We start from the raw sequence: 24,139 nt of genomic DNA, 5'->3' as shown, positions 1-24,139 counted from the left end.
CTGTATCTCAGACATTTATTATCTCCCTCCTCAGTGCTTTGGTCCATTGTTTCCTGCGTTTCTATTTTAGTCTTAAGTTGGTTTGCCAGCTCAAGCATGAACCCCCATCCATGGCTCGGAGCCTCAAGCCACTTTCACTGGAACAAGGAAAGATGTTTCATGTAAACAGTAATATAATGTCCTACTTGCCTGTTGAGTGTAACAATTCCCTCACAAGTTCACCCAGCCTTGAAGGAAAATACCCTCTGAGTCACATAGTTTCTGGCTCATGTTTATCGTTTACAAGCCACTTCAGATGCACCTAGGTCTCTGTTTAACTCACCACCTATACAGTGTGTCGGGAAAAATCTTAGTCATTCCCATTACGGCTCATTTTAAAACCTTATCACATTCGCACTGGGAGACATCAGGGAACTAGTCTCAACATTTTAATGTACAAGCATTACTCCAAACCAAACTCTTACCTTTCAATAAGGGTGATAATTAGCATCATGTTTAACTGATTAGTAGACTAAAATGTGATCAAACTGTTAAGTATAATATTCGTTAAGGAAGACAAACAGACTTCTTTTAGTCCATATTAGTATTGAAGTGTAGAATGTGGTGTCTTGTACATGATGTGAGTTTCGGATAAACAGTTAAAACAGTAATACATTTGTGTTTCAAAATGAATAGGTCAAATTCAGCCCCCGAAAACATAGGCAATTAAGTAAAATATTTGATTCATTACTGCTTATATATTTGTCTTAACGAGAAACACATTGATGGTCTCTACATTTACATGGAATCAAAATAAATGTGTTTATATTGCTATTTGAAAATTAATTCTACCACTGAAAATTACAGTACAGGGGGCGCCCTTAGCTCAGTTGGTAGGGCGTCCCCCCCATGGGCCTCGGCCAGCAGCAGTCCCGGGTTTGATTCCAGCCTGCGGTCGTTCTCTGCATGTCACTCCCCTCTCTGCCCCATTTCAACTCTGTCTCTACACTATCAATAAAGCATAAAAAGTGCCAAAAAAAAAATCTAAAAAAAAATAAAAATAAATATAGTATACCATTATCATCACGTAAGGAAAGAGAACACAATTTCATGTTTCCAATTCCTTATTCTATTTGAATATAATTTCATCTTAATAAGCAGTGGTAGTAGGAATAGTATGATGTGAAAATCACCATCGACATCATCATCATTGGGATGGTTTTATTTGTCTTTGTAAGTGATAACGTAAGATGAAAATGTTAATGTGATGTTTTAGCCTTAATGGAGTTTTGAGTGTTTGCCCCCATTCCAAATTATGTATCATTAATGCAGCGCCTCAAAGCCTGGAGCTCAATCTGCACATTTGGGACTGAGGGCTGCCCACACACACACAAACACACACACGCGCACACACACACACACACTGGGAGTGAGATAAAGATAGCAGATTCCCTGCATCTCTGGGGTCTCTGCTACCTCTGTGCTCATATCCACTAACCTTCATCCCATGAGAGTCGCTGATCGAATGATGAATGGCTCATACCTATGTCCCAGTCAGAAATGAAAGGGCAAAGACCAGATCCAAAATGAACACCTCATCTTTGCCCCCTTTAGTTTAGCCGGTAATGACTCCTCTCTATTACTAAGGTTCTCCCGTGGCAAACACTCTGCTCATCTGTCTGCTTTAAGCATGATGGATCAGTACTGCACGGTGTGTGTGTGTGTGTGTGTTTCTATTTGCACTGTTTTACCTTAATCAATTAAAGGTGAACAACGAATAATGGTGTAAAGGGGAAACTAATTCCCTAAAGGAAACTCGAGTAGTTTGACAGGACAGTGACTGGTCATTTTGAGCACAATCTAATTTTATTTTTTCCAGCCTACTGATGCTTTCTATTTCTATAGAAAGAGCTTTTTAAATGGTCGCCATACACACTGGAGCTACTTGTTTTGGGGACTGAACTGGATCAGGTTTAAAGCAGTTTACAGTGTGATCTGAGTGAGATTGAAAGATGGACAAATTGTTTCTACAAAGTCAACCAAACCAACGACTGACAAAGATAGAGGAACAGCAGACCAAAGTGAATGGCCAACACTTTTCATTACTTTATTGTCGCCATTTCAACATATTATATTAGACAGAGTAAAAAAAAAGAATATCTCCCATTTATTTGTATCTATAAATGAATCAAATGTACATATTACTGAAGTAGTGGATATAACTGAGTACATCTACTCAGACAATGCACAAAGATCAAATCACTCAAGTCGTTGTGTGTGTGTGTGTGTGTGTCTGTGTTGATGGCGCCATCAGGTGGCTGAAACATTGTAGAACACTACACTTAATCTAACTGTTCCTGCTGCTGCTGAGTGCATGCAATCAACCATTATTTTCATACTTTTCCATTATTGTTTATTTGAAAACATTACATTCATATTTATAACTTATATATTTCAAGTAAGAAACTTCTTTGGAATTGTTTCAATGATCAGCTACTTTATTTTCCATTCAATCACTTTCTGATTCCTGTCAACACATTTCAAAACACAAGTAACCAAGATTTGAACCAAACATGTACAAGTCTACCTTCTCAACCTGTCACAGAGGACCAGAAGACATCAAATATAGTAAAGGAATTGCTTGAATCCTACTCAGTGATATTCAGTGACATCAATATAGCCATACTGATTTTAAAACATCGTGATGATATGTACATTTGAAATATATAAAATGATTTGTGTCGTCAAGGTGTGGGAGCAGTACAGTTATTTGGATTATTGATGTTTATTTCAGGCAGTATTTGACAGCTGGTGATTATGTCAATCTTCTCGGACACTGCCTTCAGGTCATCCAGGATTAATCGTATGCTGTGGGAGGCGTTGATGATGGCGCCCTGTGATGTATTCAGCTGAGCTGTGGCATTGTACACCTAGGACAAAAAAAAAATCATCATCAATCAGCTGTCACAACATTCTTATGAAAGGATTGTTTTAAATGTCAAGGTAATTATTATTTAAATTGACAAGCAATAACGCAATATATTTGGAGCTCAAATGTATGTAGAACGAGTGCAGGGACCTAGGTTGTAAAGTGCTGAAAAGGAGCATTTTGGCAACCTTTGTAGGCCAACTTTATACATTTAATAATAAGTGCCCGAGTCAAACACATATGCATACCTCTCTACTGGCACTGCCATAAACCTGCCGTAGTGTCTGTCCCACGTCGGAATACAGTCGGCTGTTAGATTCCTGCAGCTTCTGTTGTAAAAGGGTCTCGCCTAGAAACATCATAACATGAGTAACTGAGAACAGAACCGGACTTATCTTCCTCCCATTACATTTAGGGCTGCAACTAACGATTATTTTGATAATCGATTAATCTGTCGATTATTTTCTCGATTATTAATCGATTAGTGTTTTGGTCCGTAAAATGTCAGAAAATGGTGAAAAACGTTGATCAATTTTCCAAAGCCCATGTTGACGTCCTCAAGTGTATTGTTATGTCCAAAACACACAGATATTTCAGTTTACTGGCATAATAGGATTAAAAAAAACAGAAAATATTCACATTTGAGAAGCTGAAATCAGAGAATTTAGACATTTTTTATTAAAAAATTACTCAAAACTATTAAAAAAATAGTTGCCGATTATTTTAATAATCGATTCATCTTGATTTAATCTTAGCTGGAATTTCTCACCGTGTGGCCTGTGTGTGGGGCTTGGTCTGTCTTCCACTATGGACTGTATATCCGGGTGGTCTCTCACTACGATTAGAGGAGGCAGGTCTCTCCGGAGGATCTGTGCGCTCTCCAGGCTCAGTGTGGAGGCTCTGTCAGCCGGCTCCTCCTCAGCCTCACTGTCAGTCTCAGACGCCTCGCCTGGAACCTGACACAGCATCCCAGATATCACACACACACACACACACACACACACACACACACACACACACACACACACACACACACACACACACACACACACACACACACACACACACACACACACACACACACACACACACACACACACACACACACACACGGTAAACTGTAAATTCATGACAGGAGGAGGGGTAGAGATGCTTGGTTGATGCTTATGGACACACACTTGGCAAAGACAACCTTGGCTCCTCTTGTGGAAGCTTGGGGAGGGGCCATGGAGGTGATGTAGACCTCATCATCGGAGTCTGTCTCAGAGGCCTCGCCCTGCACCACGATCTGGTACCTGCTGGACATGACTGTACGTGTACACAGAAACACACAAACAGAAACACAAAAACACGCACAAAACATGTATGCATGTGCACACACACACACACACACACACACACACACACACACACACACACACACACACACACACACACACATACAGATAGACAACAAAACCTCATTAGCAAAACGGAATCCATCCTAGTAGCCTTTAGTTAGGTTTCAATTATCATTGTAGCTAAATAGTAAATACCAGTTAATAACCGCAGTAATACAGAGTAAGGTGGTTTCCTCACTTTGCTCTCAGTGCAAGTTAACTGCAGTGTTAATATATTGTAATGTAATGTTAGCTAAAGGTACATATTCAAATATAAAATCCAAACAACTGTCAAACCTTCTCTGTGGGTCCAAAAACTGAAATCACATGAGCAGTGAGGAAATGTTTAGTTACCCCAGGACCCAATCGGAGCTCGGATACCGTGTCACGTGACGTGTGACGTTAGACCTCATGATTGGATAACATGCGAGGAACTCACAAGAGTCTGTTTATTATTAATACGGCGTACACCGAAATATAACGTCGTTTACTTCTGTGTTTCAGGCAAGGTACTTTACCTGGGCCCTCAACTTGAGAACGTCATGCTGTTTTACAGGATGTATGATGTATGATTTATGTTCACGCTTGGTTGTTGTGAACCTACTTGTCAGTGCTTTTATTTCACGTTATTCTAGTGACAACTCCCGCTAACTCCGCCCACATGAATCCCTAGGAACACCCTGTCATTAAAATCGAGTGCAACCGAGGCAACGGGCTTGTGTTTACTCCGTTTACCTACCGTCAATTGGCAGGTAAAATAGATTTAACTGTTCACTGCATTTAATCTAGTTATGTTGAACTGAAAACTGTGCCACAAATACATGCATTGCTTTGTCCTCATGTGTTCTCATATGTGAATATAGAAGAAAAAAAACACGACCTGGACAATGTTGCCAGCGCACAACAGTAGCGTTGTAGTGCTAGCCATCTGGCTAAAGCTAAGCTGCTGTACGAGGGTTTTAACATTTACAATTCGACTTTTGTGTTGAATGTTTCACTGTTTGTCAAGTCGGTCAAGTGTTTTACGTTAGCGTCCTATTTTACTGTCTACTAACGTCTGTGTGCTTGTCAGGAATGGCGGACGAGACTCTGTTTGACTTTCTCCATATGGAGATGGTGTCACATGTTTACAGGGAGCAGCAGTCCAGTATAGGAGAGATGGACAACAAGGTGCGTTTAACAAAAGCAGAAATCATTCAATTTGACACACGACACACAGAATAACCTGAAATCCCCATCTAGTTTTACTTGTGCAAGCTTATCTGCACATATGTGGATGAAATCACTCTTACTTTACAGGACACACCGTACCAACACAGTATGAAGCCAGTTATTGTCCTCAGCAAATCAACTGGTTACATTTCTTCTCTTCAGGACAGGGCTGCCTGTGTTTCCGTCCTTGAAAGTATGGGCTTCAGGGTGGGACAAGGTCTCATTGAGAGGTAGACATCAAGCACGCACGTATTGTTCTCTATGTGCAACAGCTAAATGATGTGTGCAAATGTGCATGCTCACTTCTTTTTTTTTTTTGTCAATCTAGGTTGACCAGGGACTCTCCCAGCTTCAAGGATGAGTTGGACGTAATGAAGTTTGTCTGTAAAGACTTCTGGACAAAGGTGTTCAGGAGGCAGGTTGACAACCTCCGAACAAACCATCAGGTAAAACGATAAAATGCACTGTAACGACATGCAGACGGCTGCTAAGGACACAACGAAAAGGCAAACTGTACTTTGAGAGTGTTTTTTGCTCCGCTACAATTATGTCTCATGAGATCATCAGGAGTCTTTCCAACCGTATAACTTTTTGACTTTGTTTGTGATAGAGTTGTTTATCACAGATCCTTCTTGCAAAGAAGAGTACTCAGAGTATTTTAATCTTTAAAAAAAGTCATAGTTTATAATTCTAATCCTTTTAGCAAGTTTAAGTAAAGTAAGTGTTATATAAATGTTTTTACTGTGTGTGTTGTCTGCAAAAGGGTACTTATGTTCTCCAGGACAACAAGTTCTCTCTGCTGACTCAGCTATCCAGTGGAAAACAGTACCTGGATCAGGCTCCTAAGGTTAGCATGCAAACTGTCTCTTTCTCTCACTCGCTCTCAAAGAGACATATCCCACAAATGAGGATCAATTTACAAGGGCTTAAATTATCTTTTTCTGGTATGAAGCAACAAGAAAAAACAATGTCTCATTCAATGTAGCTCAGGCTAATTTGTAAACTCGGTGTATTTTCTCTCAGTACCTGGCTTTTTCCTGTGGCGTAGTGAGAGGAGCTCTGTCCAACCTAGGTCTGGACAGCGTTGTGACAGCTGAGCTCTCTGTTATGCCATCCTGTAAGTGTGAATCCGTGTGGGAAAAAAAATTTGTGTATGCATATTAAGGTCCAAATAAATGATTTACCTCTTCTTCATTTTGTCATGCCAGGCAAGTTCCAGGTGGTGGTCCAGAAGTTGTGAGCTGTTCCTCTCTGTTCCCCTGGTGCTAATGAGCATGGCCCTGTGGGGCTCTGTTAGTCCACAAAGACAGTGTTCAAACAGGACTGGCATGGCTCAGGTACCCCTGACATGGCAAAGAGCTTCAGCCAGGGGCGTAGCTTTTGACCGGTGCCACTCTGATACAGAACAAGATTGGTTTTCTTTTTCTTTTTTCCATCTTGATTTTGATAGAAGTTATTTACCCATTTGGAAGAAATAATGTATGATGTTCGCAACTTAAGTTTTCACTAAATAAGCAGCGCCTGGCCCTGACTGACTCTTTAAAGATATATCTGTTAGCTGTCAGTGGCTGTGAATACAATAATGTGAATGTATAGTAGATCACAAGGTAACTTGATGTTCGTTGTAATGTGTTGCAATATTGAGTCCCCAATACAGAGAGGACAGAGTGCTTACTGAGAAATAATTGAAAAATAAATAATCAGAATATCATTTTGGATGATAGTTTAGGACTACAACTGCCATAGCATGTCTTTAAGCATCCAAATAATAATTGAGTCTTTGGAAATCCTTGCACCTGGCTCAGATTGATTCTGTAACAGTTGTTTCTCTGCAGAGAAGCTGTAAACAGCTCCTGGTGCTTTGCTCTGCATTGTAGCAGATTGCCTTTAGGAGTTTCGGAGTTGAGGTTATTTTAAATGTCATTACATTTTTAAGGCAAAATGCTAAACCAGCATGAGTTAACGGAACATTTTTTTTATTTTAATTATTTCATATTTTCAGATGTGGTAACCTGTATTTAGATGTTCCATTGCAAACAATAATCTGTAAATGTGATTGTAACATGTTTTAAGGCTGTGAAATAGTGATCTCCGAGTCACATTTATTTTTATTTTTTTTGTTTTTTATTCTTGACTTCTATAAATAGAATAATAATTTTGGGACTGAAACACCACCAAAACAATGCCTGTTGAACAAGAATAGGCAACGCCACAAACACAATACCATGATGGTAGATGCTGTTGCTACATTGTGCCACTAGAGGGAGACATAAAGCTGTCATTATTTTTCACTGGACTGGCTTTAACGATTCAACTTTTGTGGCAAGTTATGTCCAATCACTCTTGTTCTAATCTGTGGACATACTTCTTGCACATTCTTTTATAGAAATACTCAAATATATTATTTTCACAATTTTGACATTTGATAAAGAATCAAGAATATGTTGTCAAACAATACATTTTGCCAAGAATTCAGACTTCACTGTAAAGAATACAATACACATTTCGGATAACTTTTTTCCTCTCCTTTATTACTCCTTTGCATTGCAATACATTTCCCTGTGTGAATTAGCGACAGCATTTCCTTTTCCCCATCATCCCTGCTTAAGTATTAATATTTCTTTCATGTTGCTGATCCATATCATGAGCTTGTTATTAGCAGGTTCTACTGTGTGTGTGTGTGTGTGTGTTGCACTTGAAATATTCACTATTGATGTGCAGTCCTAACAGGATGAACTATAACTTCAGTTTTACAAGAACACCATGATCAATCTGAGTTTCAGGTTAATGTTTACAACAGGGTTCAGCCCAATCGATCATCACATATGGTACAATATTTTACACCCTATAGATATATATTCTCTGGAAGTTACATGTTATGTCACCACTTTGAGATTATTGCGCAGGTCCATGGATTGTGGTGCTCACTCTTCCTTTTATTTTTAAAATCTCTGCTCCTGACCGTGTTTCAGTATTCCACTGCCACCAGTGTAATCGTTTTACACAATAAAAGTTGTTACATTCAATTTGAACCATTTCATGATTTTTCACTATGTATCACTCAAGCTTGGTCCTGAAAACCTTTTTATTTTATTTATACAGGTATATCCCATTGAGAGCGAAGACATTTTTGCAAGGGAGACCTGTTTTCCTTTCCCACGTTACCATTCACACACACACACATTCATACACCGATAGCAGGCTAATTATTGACATTCACATGAGGCAAGGTGGGTGAAGTGTCTTACCCAAGGACACAACAACTATGACACAGGTGGCAGGGCGGGGATCGAACCTCCAACCCTTTGATCATAGGCCGACCCGCTCTACCAACTGAGCCACAGTCGCTCACAGTGAAAAACTGTTGTGTGGATGCTATCTCCCTTTTTACGTTCTACTGCTGGGAAAACAATCTTTACTGTCTATTTGACACAACATGGATGTTGATTTTAACCATGCCAAGGAGGAACCCTTGCCTCAGTATTTCATTGAATATTTGACATTATGGCTATCAATATGAATGAGCTATCTGATGTGGACAACCTCTCATGCACATGTGACAGTGAACTTTTGGTAACTTTATTACATCTAGATAGTCTTTCAAGTTGAAACTCTACAAGTTATATACAGGCAGATGTCTTATTGGCTGAAGTAATGGCAATGACATCTATTTCGAAGTGTTGATTTGATAGTTTTTTTACTCCTCTGCTACAAACAATGTTTGCACATCTGTTTGGGAGCTTGGTTTTCCACCAACACTGAAACGTAATTGTTTGTTCCCAAACCCCACCAAGAAGCATAAAATAGTTGCCATAAAATAGCAGGAGGAGAGAAAGAGAATGTCTTTGCTCATCATGGGGAGTTCCACTAAGCCCGTGAAACCGGTTGTGAAGCGGCTTCTGTGGCTCTCAAGGGAAGAATTTAAAACTCTGAGTAAACAGTCCCCTGGGGATGTCATCTGATTTATTTTGGCTTGGCGCTGAAGGCTATATATGTATATATTGTTGCTGTTGGTTGCATCACAGGAAGTGTAGAATCCAGTCTTTTTTGTTGCTTAACCAATGTTAGGTGTTATAGTAAGGATATGTCGGTCCCAGTTTTGATCATTTAAAAAAAAAATCTTTTAAGTCCCTCTACTATCTGGAAGTGCATTACCACATTGCTAGAGTCGCACTTTAAAATAATCTTAACTCAATTGTCCTTAATTGTGGGTTACCACTCAAACTAGGTTATGTCCTTAATTCAGTCTGGAGGACCCTCATGACAACAGTTCTTGAATGAGCTGAAGAGTTCAAGACATGTTAAATAAGATCCTTGTTCATAAGTAGACTGCCCCTCTGCCCCTGCATAGTGCATCATAGGTGACAAAAAGACGTGTGGTTTTTAAACGTCAATAAAAGTTTACGAATACCGTATAAAAAGAAAAATAGTTAAATAAAAATTGTGTTAGGCATTGGGCCTAAATGTGAAGCACCTGACTAGCCCACTATTTTACCCATTTGTTGCAAGCCATTAAACACTTTGCCCAAATCCTCTGGAAAGGGGAGGAGGGGATCAGACTGAGGGATTAGAGAGAAAGCCTAGGGAGGAGGGGGGGAGCAGAATTGGAGGAAGAGAGGGTGAGACTGAGATAGAGAGAATCAAGAGCCTCTACAGGAGGCTGGAGGGGAAATGAAAGGTAGACAAGAGAAGTTTATTAGAGGAGTGGGGAAGCAGTGTAGTAAAAAAAAGGGAAGTTTCTTGTTTCCTTAAATGTCTCATAGCCACTGCAAAGTGATGGGGCTCCTGGGAGACAGTGAAAAATTAAAGGAATGACAGTCGGTGAGAATTCAGCAACAGCTGTTTTTGTGCTGCTCTGCAAGGCTTTGCTCGCCCACCTCCTGCCTTACTATACCCCTGCATCACAATGTCAGCAGTGCCAGCACAAAGAGGCCCGCTGAATGGAGTAAGGGAGGAGACAAAAGGAGGAGGAGGAGGAGGAGGAGGAGGAGGGAGGGGGTGGGGGCTGGAAGAAAGAAAGGAGGTGTTGGGATGTTGGGGGTGTGCCTGGGGTGTGCAACTAGAACCAGCATCCTCTCTCTGAAATGGATGACTTGCTAAAAATCAGTTACACTGTCCACATAGACTGGCAGAAGTCTTTTGTAGTGTGAGTTCTCTAACAGAGACTATTAATCAGGGTTAAGTTTACGAACTTCACTTTAAGCAGGCCGACACAAACTGAAATCACCAATATATAAAAATAATAATGGCAATTTGGTAGTAGGCCCTAGGGCAGGCTAGCTTTTAAATGAAAATTCAGGGGTCCAAAAAAAAAAATGCTATAGTAAATGGATTAATCTGTGCTGCTCTACAAGGTCCACGTCTAAGGCTAAAGCAGGTATATCTGTTAGTAATCCATAAGAATCAATATCTTGATGCTACCTTGCTGCTAAGAGGTGGGCAAAATCAATAAAGTAGGCTACACTTCAGCAAGGTTGATGTTTATTCATATTTCATATTCAAACATGTTTAGTATTGACATTGCAGTTATGCTAGGATTAGCAGTAGCCTAGACGTAATCATTAACTTGATCTTATTGGTGGTTAGCCAAATGGCAAGCTAATTTCTGGCTAGTATTTGATGTAGCCTACTAACTAGTGCAACTTAATCGACCCAAGCCCCAACCACAGCGAGTTCTACCAGCATCCAATGCGGGAGTGACAAACATCGCAGTAACTTCCGGTGGCCACTACGAGGTGGTACCAAAACTGAGCAAATTTTCTATGACACACTTGTTAAACAGGCCGTTTTCACAGTTTTATTAATCTCACAAGATGGCGACATGCATAAGCCAGGAGAATGGGATGCAGTCTGAATAACTGAGGTCAGCCCGGATGCTACATCCATCTTACAGTATATACTATCTATGAATCAACCACTTTGAAGGTTCTTACTCACATTATCTCGTTGATTTGATTTTTTTTCCAGGAACTGAAGTAAAAAATAAAAAAAATAAAAAAACTTTTAAAACATACTTTTATAAACAGAATACTTTACAGCATGAAGTCTCACTCTGCTGCCTCTAAAGGCTGGTCTTATGTTTCCTCTGAGCATCTTAACAAATCTGCAGATGACTGTACTCAACAGTAGTCAAGTTGCTGTATTCAACAACCTAGGACACAATCTGGCAAGATGCCGCCCACTTTCATCCATTCAAATAGTCCCATCGTTTCTTTATCTCACAGCTTCTTTTTTTTCAAAGCTTCTTTTCTGCCCCGCTATTACCTTTTTCTTTTTCCCCTCCTCCTCCCTGCCTAGTCATTCAACTTCCTCCACTCAAGCATAGCATGAGTGAGATTCTCTGTCCCACACACACACACACACACACACACACATTTTGTCTCTCGGGGCCATATGTTGACCCGTGGTGGACCTGAATACAGCCATCTGCTTGCCTTTCCTATGTCCCACAGGGCAAGAGTGTGGGAGAATGTCTATCTGACACAATATATTGCGCGCACACACACACACACACACACACACACACACACACACACACACACAGACACATACACAGACACACACACACACACACACACACACACACACACACACACACACACACACACACAGTGTAAGAGAAAACACATGCCTTTAAACCCCCTCACGGCCACTAATCACTCCCAGACAGCCCGCCCATCTCATGTTAACTGACAAGATAATGCTCTTGTTTGTGTGTGTGTGTCTGTGAGTGTGTGTGTTTGTGTGTGAATGAAAGAGATTTCTGGAGGGCGGAGAGTAGCCTACTTTGATACAAACTTTCTTCACTAACTTACAGTTTTTTTCGATTGCTTAAGCACGATTTTGAAAACATTGCCCGATTTATCAGAACACTACACACAATTAGCACACCAAACAAACCGATTAGTAAAACACTTCAGACCATTTGCAAAATGAAATACTCTTTTCAAAACATATTTTGTCACCATATGAAACACACACTCTTCATATCACTTAAAGTACTGTATATGAAGTCCACAGAGAAAGTGCAAACATACAATATGTTCTTCAACACTTGACAAGACTAATGCTGCAGAATGAGGAAAATATAATTTATTTCTCTGCATACACCAAAATCAGTCAACATGGAGTATCACAACAAAACATGTCTGCAGTAGTATGCATAACACTGTTATCACAGCAAACAACAACACACATAAAATACAGTATCCAGTATCCAGAATTTCATTAGATCAATTTGGTCCTCTTCTTCTACGTTATCGTCCTGCTTCAGGTCTTCCTCTTCCTCCACCTCAGCCTCTACCTCTAACTCCTTCTATGTTGATTCCCCCTCTCGATTTTAGTGTTTGTGCAATCATAAAAAACTGTGATGTAATTAAGGTAGGCTTATTGAGGCCACAATTTGATTGTCGCAAAAATGCCAAGCTCTATTCTTGTTTCTTAACTTTTACATAGATGACAAGTATGGAATGGGGCACCTGATATCTGTCAACACAAATGTGCACTAAACATATACAGTGCTATAGTCAATAATGTTGTTTCAATAGCCACCATTTAAGGTCAAATTTAAGTTGTGTGATTTAACTTTGTCTCTATACAACTCGTGATGCTCACCACAGTCGCAGTAGATTAAACCACAACAGCTGCTTAGTGGAGAGGTAAGGGGACGGAGGAAGGATGGAATCAGTGGAGGCAGTGAGGGAGAAAGGAAATGGGAGGGAGCCCAGGATTGGTCAGATTAAAGCTCAAACAAAAGACTTCTTATCTCCACATGAAATCTTAATGGCATGACCACACACTCACACACACAAACAAAAGTCTCTGTCTTCTTGCTATCCTCTACAACAGACTGGTTGCAGCTAAACGTACCAAACAACACTTGCTTAGATACATCTTTTTTTAAACCATAACATGTGTATTTGAAGACATTGACCGTCCTTCTGACCTTCTTGCCACAATGTTGTTCTAATAATTCATTTAGTCAACTCTTCAACTATTTTATTTTGTTAACTATTTCTTTTCAGTGGAATCAAGAAATAAAATTCTGAGTGACTTCAAGGGGGGAAAAAAGGCCTATAATTGCACTCATGTACAGTTGTGTTCAAAATAATAGCAGTGTGTTTAAAACATTGAGGAAAGATCAAAATCCTAATAATAGCTTTTATTTCCATACACAGAAATGCATTGGGGACATTGGACATTCAATTCCAACTCCAAATATGAAGAAACATTTGTCAAATGTTTCTTCAGCTTAACAGAAAGTGAAGAAAAAGGAATATTAGACTGTTCAAAAAAATAGCAGTGTCTGCATTTATCTTTACAACTCAAACATTTACTGTATCAACTGAAAAATGCATGAAAATGTAGCTTTCCTGTGATACACTGAACTAATATTTAATTGTATAACCTCTGTTTCTGAGAACTGCTTCACATCTGTGTTGCATGGAGTCGACCAACTTATGGCACCTGTGAACAGGTGTTTCAGCCCAGGACGATTGGACTACATTCCACAATTCCTCTGCATTTCTTGGTTTTGCCTCAAAAACAGCATTTTTGATGTCACCACATAGGTTTTCTATTGGATTAAGGTCCAGGGATTGGGCTGGCCACTCCATAACGTTAATCTTGTTGGTCTGGAACCAAGATCTTGTTCGCTTACTGGTGTGTTTGGGGTCGTTGACTTGTTGGAACACCCATTTCAAGGGCATTTCCTCTTCAGCATAAGGCAGCATGACCTCTTCAAGTATTCTAATGTAACCAAACTGGTCCATGATTCATGGTATGCGATAAATAGACCCGACACCATAGTATGAGAAACATCCCCATAACATGATGTCTGTGCCACCATGCTTCACTGTCTTCAAAGTGTACTGTGGCTTGAATAGGGGCCGCAGACAGTTTGTCAGACGACCCCCAAACACTGAATTCATGGTCGACTCCATGCAACACAGATGTGAAGCAGTTCTCAGAAACAGAGGTTATTCAACTAAATATTATTTCAGTGATTCATAGGAAAGCTAAATCTTCATACATTTTTCAGTTGATACAGTAAATGTTTGAGTTGTAAAGAAAAATGCAGACACTGCTATTTTTTTGAACAGTCTAATATTCCTTTTTCTTCACTTTCTGTAAAGATAAAGAAACATTTGACAAATGTTTCTTCATATTTGGATTTGGAATAGAATGTGCAATGTCCCCAATGTATTTGCGTGTTTGGAAATAAAAGTTATAAGGATTTTGATCTTGCCTCACTTTTTTAAACACAGCTATTATTTTGAACACAACTGTACTCATACTTATGAATCAGTCAGCAACACAGCTCTGCGAGCACATTCTTCAAGCTGAGGCTTCACCACAGAGTAAGTGTGTGATTCATGTCCTGCTCCGTGGTGCAATTTCACATGGGAATATGAAGGATCTCTTGTGTTTCACTCTTGTTCAGTGCCACTTGTGGATGAAAACAGAAGTTATAGTCTCTCTGTATAACCCATGCAAGCCATTGGAATGAATCAAAGAATGTATAAACAAGAGAACGCTTTGTATTTTTCCCACAGCATGAAGCATATTTTCTTGAATATTTCCTCCCAGTGAAAACCATGTCCCAGTATGTATGGATTGTTTAAACAAGTTTTTCAGATTAAATTAAAAGATTTAAGTCATCTTTGTAGCTTAAAAAAATTCTAAGAATCAGTTTCATAGAAAAGTCTAAGTTACAATGAAATGAGTGACATTTTATTTCATAATTTGTTTTTGGAGGTACATTGGACTGCTATTGTCCTTTTTATCTAGTTTGTGTTCTTGTTCTCTATTTATCACTGAGTCGACATCTGTCATCTGACATTATCAACTTCAAAGTAAATTCAGTGTTATATTCACTTGTTTTGTCATTGTGTGTAGTCACAGTTAACCTCAACAGTACATTGCCACTGGGGGAACGTGACCTACAATGAAAACTAAATGACAGTTCACTGGTTTCCTGCTTGCTTCCTTCCTGTATGTTGGAACTCATTGTGGCAAATATACTACAGCCAGCATAACGCATACGTAGGCAGAAAGTTTGAATCACTGTAAACGAGTCTCATAACCTGTGTTATTACATCAGCTCCTCAATACAAAGGATTTCTAGCAGATGTTAAAACATCCCTGATGGGTTGAGTGAAACCCTGAGGATATGATCAAGCAAAACAAACAAAAACAGCCAGTTAAAAAAAACAACTTTATTTCCAGTACAAAAAAAGCACAAATAACCCAAATATATTAAACTTGATACAAGCATTACCAACTCAAAGTCCTCTATAAATATGTTAAAATAAATTAAAGAAATAAATTTACTAAAGATCATCACCTTTAACACTAAACAGGCCTCAAACGTGCTGATGAAAAGGCAATTTTAAATAGACTGCTAACAGCACAGTGTCTGTTCTTCTAACCAACTACATTGTAAACACACAAATGGCCAAGTAAAATGTCTATAACACTAAGCATACATGCCACTAAACCCTACAGAATGCTCGATCTAGCTCAGTAAGGCAAACCCGGGTACACAGTTCACATGTGACCAGGATGCTACACATTCATAACAGTACAAAGCCATAACGGGAAGAATTAATACTGAAAGTGAAGGAGAGATGAACTATAGTGGGGATAAGAGTCACAAAGAAAATATATTACGCACAACACCAGTGCTGCATGTGGACCCGGGAGGGAAAACAATTAAATAATAATCCCACTCCTGGAAATGATTGTGTTAAAATGATCTAAAAATACAGATGAACACCACAAAAGTTTTTAGGAAACACGGCAAAAGGTAAAAAGCCGCACTTTCATTGAACAGTCAAGTGACTTGATAAAGCTTGTAACTCAAAAACTATGTTCAGAATCTATCAGTTTTTGAAAAAGTATTGGTTAAGCAAACTTTTTGTTTTGTTGAGTATGCCCTTCCTTCTCCAGTAGAGGCTGGTTCAATTTGGCAGTTTGTGAATAATGCACGAGGGACAAAAAGGAACACTTTGGAGTAATCTCACCAACATCTTAAACAGAGAGACCCAAACTAACACTAGCTTACTTGACTTAAAAAAAAAAAAAAAAGAAACATAGAAAAAGAAAAAAAAGACTCACACCCCTCCTCATATCTCACCCAACCACCCAGCACATCTTGTTTCAACACTTGTAACATGACCTGTTTAAATAACGCTACAGGCACTTCAGTTGTTTAAAAACGTAACATTCAGGTTCAAGGCCAGTGATCTAAACAAAACCTCGGACTAGTTAAAGAGCAAAAAAAAACAATTTCACCAGCTTATAAAACGCAACACTGTGTACAGTTATTAGAAAAAACAACAAGGCCTAAACATGGGTCACATTGTGTGTTTGTACCACCATAATCAAAGAGGTTGAGCTACAAACAGATGTCTTTGGCTTGGTCACATTCTTTAAATCACACGGATGTCGGTAAAAATACGATTGCAAAATGGTGCGATTGGACTTAAGAACAACAGGTGGCACTGAGGCCGATCACACTGTGATTACAATAACTTTTTCGCAATTTGCCTTTCTCATAAAGCATCAAGCGCTTCAAGCACTAATGAACTTCTATCTTGATATGTACTCTGTTTTGGTGGCAGCACACGTCTTTAAGTGTGACTTCCCTTACTCGTATACTACTGACATTTTTAACCACATTAATCTTAGTAGGCGAATCTCTGAGCGTTTCCGAGTCGGCCACTAAGTCTCTTGTTTCCTTTGGCGCCACACAGGTGCAAAAAGGAACGTCTTGGGTGTCGGTCAAGGTGTGCACTTATAGGGGATGGAAGTGTGTACTTGATATGGATAAATATATATGAATTGTGTGTTGTTATGCATGTGGTGTGTCTTAGCAAACGCTTTCAGGGGTCTGCATGTCTGTGTGAATGTATGCAAAAAAATATGATGTTTGTTGAAAGGCACAGCCAGTAGCCTAAAGGCAGAGCCCAGTAGCATCCTCAGGAACGGAGAGCTGACTGAACACCGCCAGACGTCTGCCGTTGGCGTCGCTGAGGCCGCCGCAGGATTCAGAGCCGCTCAGAGAGCTGGCTGAGCTGCTGCCATCTTGGTCCTGGTCTGAGAGTGAGGTGTAGGACAGGGACCTGGTGCCCATCGGCTCAGATGATGAAAAGACCCCCAGGGCCGTGACACCTGGACTCTGCCTCAGGGAAGGAGAGGCGCTGGGGGACAGGCCACTAGGAGAACAGCCAGAGTCTGGAGAGGGCAGGAACGGAGACCTGGGATCTGCTAATTCTGCTGCTTCTGCTTCAGCCGCCACCTGACCTAAGGGCGGCTGCTGCTGCTGGTACAGGCTGTGGGCCGGGGAGGCCTCGAAGGCAGAGTCCATCTCCAGGAAGGCGTGAGAGAGCAGGTCTGTGATGTCTGCGCAGGAGGGAGGGGAGGCCGGAGACGCAGCCAGTGAGAAGGCAGCATGAGGAGGAGGGTGAGGAGAGAGGAGGGCTGGCTGAAGGGCCAGCTGAGGAGCAGAGGGGAACCCGGCAAAACTGAAGCTCTGTCTCACCAGGGGAGGTCTGTGCAACCTGGAGGAGGAGGAGAGAGGAGGCTGCTGCTGCTGATGGTGGTGATAGGAAATGCCTGAGGAAGAGGAGGAGGAGGAGGACGAGCGAGAGTAGCCTTGAAGATGCTCCTCCTCGTTGTTGTGCACAAAGTGGCAGCGGATGCCGTAGGGGCAGAAGCCCACGGTGTGGAAGGTGCGACAGGGCTCCGTCTTGTACTTGGGGTGGCGGTTGAGGTCGCGCAGCTCGTCCTGGCCGTGGGCGAACTGGCACTTGCCCCCGTACTTGCACAGGCCGCTCTCGGTGAAGGAGCGACACAGCTCCGTCTTGTAGCGGGTGGAGGGCGAGCTGATGTCACTCTGGGACTGTGTGAGGTCAGCCGCACCGGGCCAGCCGCCTAGAGACGCCAAAGAGGTGCTAATGCCACTGCTGCTGCTGGTGGTCTCTACCATGCTGAGGGAGCGCTGGGCCAGGAAGCCAGTCTTTGCCCATTGTGTGGGATGAGCGAGCTGGTGAGACTGGGAGGGCAAAGGGCTTTCCGGCTGCTGCTGCCCTTGTCCCCATTGGTTGGCCGTGAGCAGCACACCGTCAGAGGTGGTGTCAGGGCCGGGGAGGCAGGAGAGAGACGAGAGGGAGAAGGATGTGCTGCTGTTGCTATGCGGCTGACCGATGAGGCCGGGCGATGATCTCATGCCCTGACCGAGGGCTGGCGGCGGCGGCCGGCTGTTCTGCTCCCTCAGGTCCAGGTTTAATAACTGCTGCAAAAAGATAGAGGAAAAAAAAGAACAGACAACATTAGCCTATCAGATTTCACTTACAAACTATCGATATTGATTTATTAGTTGAAAAGGATGTAAATTGTTTTCAAAGTCCAAAACTGAAACCCTAACCCTCCTCAGGAAGCCATATAATATAGCCAAATTAAATCATTTGATGGAGTTATTCTTAAAATTTACATTTTGTGAATAGACGATCAGATGAAAAACTATCAAATGATATGAAAACACACCTTTATCAAATATTGACTTTTGACAACCCCCAGAAGTATGTTTTCTGCCATGCAATTCAGATACTACAATGTTAATTATACAGTAAATGGTCTCATTTCATTCAACCTCGTTTATGTTCTACCATCCATTTGAACTAATACAACATTCCTCTCAGGAGAAAACAAAACCGAGGTTGAAGAGTAAACTGTACTGTAACCACAGAGGAGTAGTTAGGTGCGTTAATACATATTGTGAAGATTGGCCACAAACACATGCTGAAAAGAAATAAGAATGATTCCATCTGCTGACACTTGACAATGTGCATGTTGAGCCATGGGACTCAGCAGTGGCCATAGAGAGTGCATTGCTGTAGCCTATATCTCACTAACAGTATTAACATCGAACTAAACTATGTCTTGCCTTTTTGAACAAAAGGCTTTTATTTGGCAAACTACACAAACTTCCACCTTCTGCTGCGATGAAAATAGGCAGAGACAGGCTAAAGGGTGTTGCTAACCCCAGCACATGCATTAGGCTACAATCGATCAATCAATAATTAAATCACAACAAATCGGTAAATAAATATTTATATTAACGTACGATATTTGATTGTACTTACAATCATCCAGTTAACTAAACACCTCTCCATACCATCAACTTTAACTTTTGTTTGAAGTATAAAGTTAGCTCCGGATGTTTACGATGCTGTTTTGATTCAACTTGTTGGCGTTGAGATCACCAAACCACCGAGACCACGAGCTGTGTTCAGACTTTGACCAGTGTTCAATCCTAGTTAAACTAACTGGACTAACTAAATTAGCTGTTTAATGGGTACTTTAATGAGGCCATGTTGTGATGAATCGAAACACCGCGTTTACTTTGATGACAAAGTTACCCTCAGGTTCAAAATAGCTTCATTTTGTTTTAAAGATCGCATTAAAACGTTCAAGAGCTCTATAAATCCGCGGGCTAAAATTAGCCAAGTTGTTGAAACAATATGCGCCAAAACAAGACTTTTAAATATGACGAGCGCAAACGGCGTAGTAAAGTTAGCATCGTCGCTAGCTGGAGTGGCTAGCTAGCTAACCCCTCCGCCGCAGCGAGCCAACTTTTGCTCAACTTTCTCTGCGCCTTTCCTTTACCTTACACATCATCATCTCCTCCAGGTCCGAGAACTGGCTGAGGGGGAAGGATGGCATGCTGCTGAGTTAGCAAAGGCTTCGTCTGATCCCGTCTGCCCCCGCAGTGAGACGTGGGGCAACTCGCTGGCATGAGTTGCTCAGAAGTTTCTAGTTTGGATATACAGTGTTGCCAACTCTTCAGTAAGGAAAGTCGCTATTGGCTGTCCAAAAAGTCGCTAGAAGTCGCCAGATGACGTCATCACCTAATTTGCATATTTGTAGATGACGTCATCGCCTAATTTGCATATTTGTAGACAGGGGTTTATACAGTAATATTTGAATAGATGAGGTTCTAGTGTTATGAACGTGACAATCGCATAAACAACCAACGTGGTAATGTTAAGTCTAGCAGTAATCATACATGCTCATGGTTTAAAAAAGCACTGCATAACATTTTGAATTGCACTACTCGTAGACTGTAGAAGAGGTGGGAAAAGCTGCTAACTGCTAATAGTGATGCTAACGGAACACGAGCTGAGAGGTGTATCTCCTGCTCTGACCGCAGCTGGGAGGGGCTGCTGCGCAAGGACCGGGCCGTCTGTCAATGCTCTGTGACGGGGGACGGGCCGGGAGGCTCCCGCTGCTCGTTGAGAAGCGTTAAAAGTGATATTTGCTTCGGCGAAAAAGTCACCAATAACTCCAGAAAAGAAGCTAGATTTGTCGCTTGTCGCTTTTTTGAAAAAAAGTCGCCAAAGGGGTCTGAAAAGTCGCTAAATCTAGCGACAAAATCGCTAAGTTGGCAACACTGTGGATATATGGTGCTAAACAAGCCCAAGACCCAGACCACGTGTGGATTTAAAACCTAACACGGCTGCAAGCCCCTCCCTCCCACGCCTCTGTGAGTGCCCAAAGCAGTTTTCACCAGACCCCGGGAAGAACATGCTTACCTAAATAAGAGCCTGTTTTCATACTACAATTCCTGTCTTTTGGTATCATTCATGTAGCCTAGCTATAAAATGTTGATCAAAGTTTCATTATTCAAGTGACACTCACTCAGTGCACACACAGCATGCAGTTTAAATGTTGTTGGTAGACATGCTTAAAGGCTAATGGGCTACTTATCACTTAGGAGGTAGGAGCTTATGAGTTCACTTTCTCCAGACAGATTGTAAACAATTGTTTCCAAATAGGCCTACTGTCTTCTCAGCTGCAGCTCGGTATTGTGCAATAAATAAATGAATGCAAGCTAACGGCTAATTAGGCACAATACAAGTCTGCGATCTTTGTCTAACATGATGTATCTATCACACAGGAATATAAAAGGCATATTAGATTTTATCCATAGGCCAACCAACTCAGCCGATGTTAACCGTGCTTCCACTGCGTTGTAGGCTACCAGCACTTTGCTGGAAGTAGGCTATCTGGCTCTCTGTTATATCTAATAAGCCCTAATGTGGTTCACACTTTTAGCTAATCTTGATACCTTGTAAGCCTATGTCTGATGGCAGCTGCTTATAAAAGTCAGATCTTATACTGCGTTCAGATAGATAATAATAATAATAATAATAATACATTTTATTTATATAGCGCTCTTCTCTCACTCTGAGCGCTTTACAAAAACAAAACAATAAACAAACAAAAAGAACATGTAGAGTTGGGTTGGTGGGTGAACTAGGGGTAGGTGGAGGAGAAGAGATGGGTAAAGACTATAAAGATGATCTATAAACCCACTGGCTCTTATCATTATAAACCAAGTGAGCCACAAGAATGAGACAGAAAGGAGACACACAAACATTCACAAGGGAAAGTTAACCACAAGGACAAAAAAGGAACACAGGCAAAAAAAAGATCACTAAACACGTGGGTAGGCCTATTAATAGTGAAGACAGTAGGCCTATGCAGACAGCCCAGAGCCGTGAGACAGACAAGGAGGAACGAAAGTCTTTGAATTCAAAGGTAAAGGAAGATGTGTGAAAAATTCCACCGCAGAGCAGAGCCATGAGAATGTCTGACAGTCCCACTCACACAAAACACACACAAGTATAGGCTATAGCCTACACACTCAGGTTTTTCTATCTCTCAAGGACAGAACATGTCCCTCAACTAATAAAAAACTAGACTAATCACAACCTAACATATAACCAGCGGTTGCTCGCCCATAGAGGGCGATAGGGCGACGCCCTCCTTGTGCCATACCAGCAAAAAACGAAAATATAATAATGATAATAATAATGATGAAAAATATATATTTTTTGCATTTATAATAGGGCTGTCAAATTAACGCGTTAATTTCGATTAATTAATCACAGAAAAATTTACGCGATTAAAAAAATTAACGCAGATTAATCACACTTCTATATTGCCCTTTGACCCGGTGCAAAAGAGGTGAGACGATAGCGGAGCTGCACCTGTAGCTTGCTGACACGGCCCGCACGGGATTAAAGAGTAAAGAAAGAAGCAGGGGGAAAGAGGCCGAGGGCTTTATGGATGTGTTATGGGCTGCTCCGGGCAAATAAGCATGAAGGTAGGAATACGTCTTTTGTTATTCTCCGCAGTGTCTGTGCATTATTGATTTAGTGGGTGCCTAATTAACAATGTAAGTTCAAAACAGTATCTCTCAATCTTCCTCCGTGTCTCGGTTTGCTAGCTGCGATCGTCTCCCACAAACGGACACCCGCCCCCTCTCACTCTTCCTAGCTGGCATATGTCTGTCTTTTTTCCTCCTTTGTGTGTGTGTGTGTGTGTGTCGCAATATTTTTGGCTATGAGTAGGACGGTGAATGAGTGGGCATAGGCTATGCGCACCGCACCTGTGGCAGTGCAGCGCTGTCTGTTGTGTGGAAGCTAGACAGTCGTCATTTAGCAAGAAGCAGAAGTTACGAGAGACGGGGGATGAGAGAGAGAGAGAGAGAGTAGCCTATACAGTTGTTTATAAACAGGCATACAAGTGTCATATAAGTATGCGATTAATTTAGATTAATTAATCACAGAGCCTGTAATTAATTAGATACATTTTTTTAATCGCTTGACAGCCCTAATTTATAATCATAATTTATTATTTCAATACAGTTTTTACCTGCATCTAAGTCTGAATATCATTGTACAATCGGCGTCTGTGCTCTGTACCGTCACTCTGGGGCGATTTCGGGCTGGTTGAAAATCGTCCCCCAGTGCTCTCATAGACATCAATGTAAAACTTTTTTTTTTCAAACTGCAGGCCTCGCAATGCAATCTCTATGGGTTCCGGGGGTGCTCGCCCTAACGTGTTGTCGTCATACGTACAGTAAACAATGAACCAATTACAGTGACTGATACAGTCACATGTCCGGTCTGCTACTCAAAGCGGTCATATTCAAGACTAACATAACTAATATCAACTCAGGCTAGGCTGGCAAGCTTCTTGATCATGTCATTAAAAGGACCTTTCCAGACAAAATGTAACCATCAAGCAAGTATCTACCAAGATGGATTGGGGGATCGTATAAACGCGGATTTTCACGGGGCTCTTTGAACGGCTAACGAGGCTAGCAGGATGCTAAGGAGCTAACGCTATGTCCTGCTGCTGCTGCATGATGATTATGGACTTTATAATGGCTTTTAATCCATCCTGATGGCAGCACAGACACCGCATGGATAACTTCGGGTGTCACCCCTATGTATCATCTCTCAGAAAAGGTAAAACAAACATTAAACATCAATCTGCATATGAACGAGCCAGCGCCGTTCAACAGCTGATCCATAGACTGTTTGTTTACTGTGACAGCTGCTGTCCGTCCGCGGCATAAACCCGCCTACCAAGTAACGGTGCTGTAGACAGCATGGACATATAAAGAAAGGTAGACAGTAGTAACGCAAACCAATGTGATGATTGCACATACAGTAGCCTATGCTATGCCAGCATCCATTTTTGTTTAATCAGAACACAACTGTCAAGTCAATCAGATTATTGTGATTAATTGTAGAGCAGGTCTCTTAACTTTTAAAGGAAGCCT

General features: G+C 41.2%; 3 protein-coding genes across 5 annotated transcripts; 1 reads left to right on the top strand and 2 right to left on the bottom strand.

Moving 5' to 3' along the window:
* Positions 1-2,189: 2,189 nt before the first annotated feature.
* Positions 2,190-4,214, bottom strand: bloc1s3 (biogenesis of lysosomal organelles complex-1, subunit 3; the record flags this gene model as incomplete). The annotated part of the gene is made up of 4 exons (XM_080025081.1): positions 2,190-2,909; positions 3,157-3,257; positions 3,678-3,864; positions 4,101-4,214. The coding sequence occupies 4 exons, from the start codon at positions 4,212-4,214 to the stop codon at positions 2,724-2,726; spliced, it is 588 nt and encodes a 195-aa protein (XP_079881207.1). The 3' UTR covers positions 2,190-2,723.
* Positions 4,215-5,010: 796 nt separating this feature from the next.
* On the top strand, positions 5,011-8,473 carry trappc6bl (trafficking protein particle complex subunit 6B, like). The gene is made up of 7 exons (XM_080053942.1): positions 5,011-5,039; positions 5,360-5,457; positions 5,662-5,729; positions 5,828-5,945; positions 6,263-6,346; positions 6,523-6,616; positions 6,708-8,473. Exons 2-7 carry the CDS (start codon positions 5,362-5,364, stop codon positions 6,737-6,739), a joined length of 492 nt encoding a protein of 163 aa, XP_079910068.1. The 5' UTR covers positions 5,011-5,039; positions 5,360-5,361; the 3' UTR covers positions 6,740-8,473.
* A 7,223-nt stretch (positions 8,474-15,696) lies between these two features.
* LOC307270635 (uncharacterized protein) lies at positions 15,697-20,302 on the bottom strand. 3 transcript variants are annotated; one of them, XM_080053504.1, is made up of 2 exons: positions 20,170-20,302; positions 15,697-18,793 (listed from the first exon to the last, which is right to left on the bottom strand). In XM_080053504.1, exons 1-2 carry the CDS (start codon positions 20,224-20,226, stop codon positions 17,456-17,458), a joined length of 1,395 nt encoding a protein of 464 aa, XP_079909630.1. In that variant the 5' UTR covers positions 20,227-20,302; the 3' UTR covers positions 15,697-17,455. The 3 variants fall into 3 exon arrangements, with proteins under 3 accessions (XP_079909630.1, XP_079909629.1, XP_079909631.1); XM_080053503.1 differs by having other exon boundaries at positions 15,697-18,796; positions 20,170-20,299; XM_080053505.1 differs by having other exon boundaries at positions 15,697-18,796; positions 20,175-20,287.
* Between the last annotated feature and the right edge of the window lie 3,837 nt (positions 20,303-24,139).

Source organism: Ammodytes marinus, assembly GCF_949987685.1.
Source record: "Ammodytes marinus genome assembly, chromosome: 3".
In the NCBI taxonomy this organism is placed as follows: domain Eukaryota; kingdom Metazoa; phylum Chordata; class Actinopteri; order Uranoscopiformes; family Ammodytidae; genus Ammodytes; species Ammodytes marinus.
Note: the sequence above shows the minus strand (reverse complement) of the source record. Positions and strands in the feature narration are given on the sequence as shown.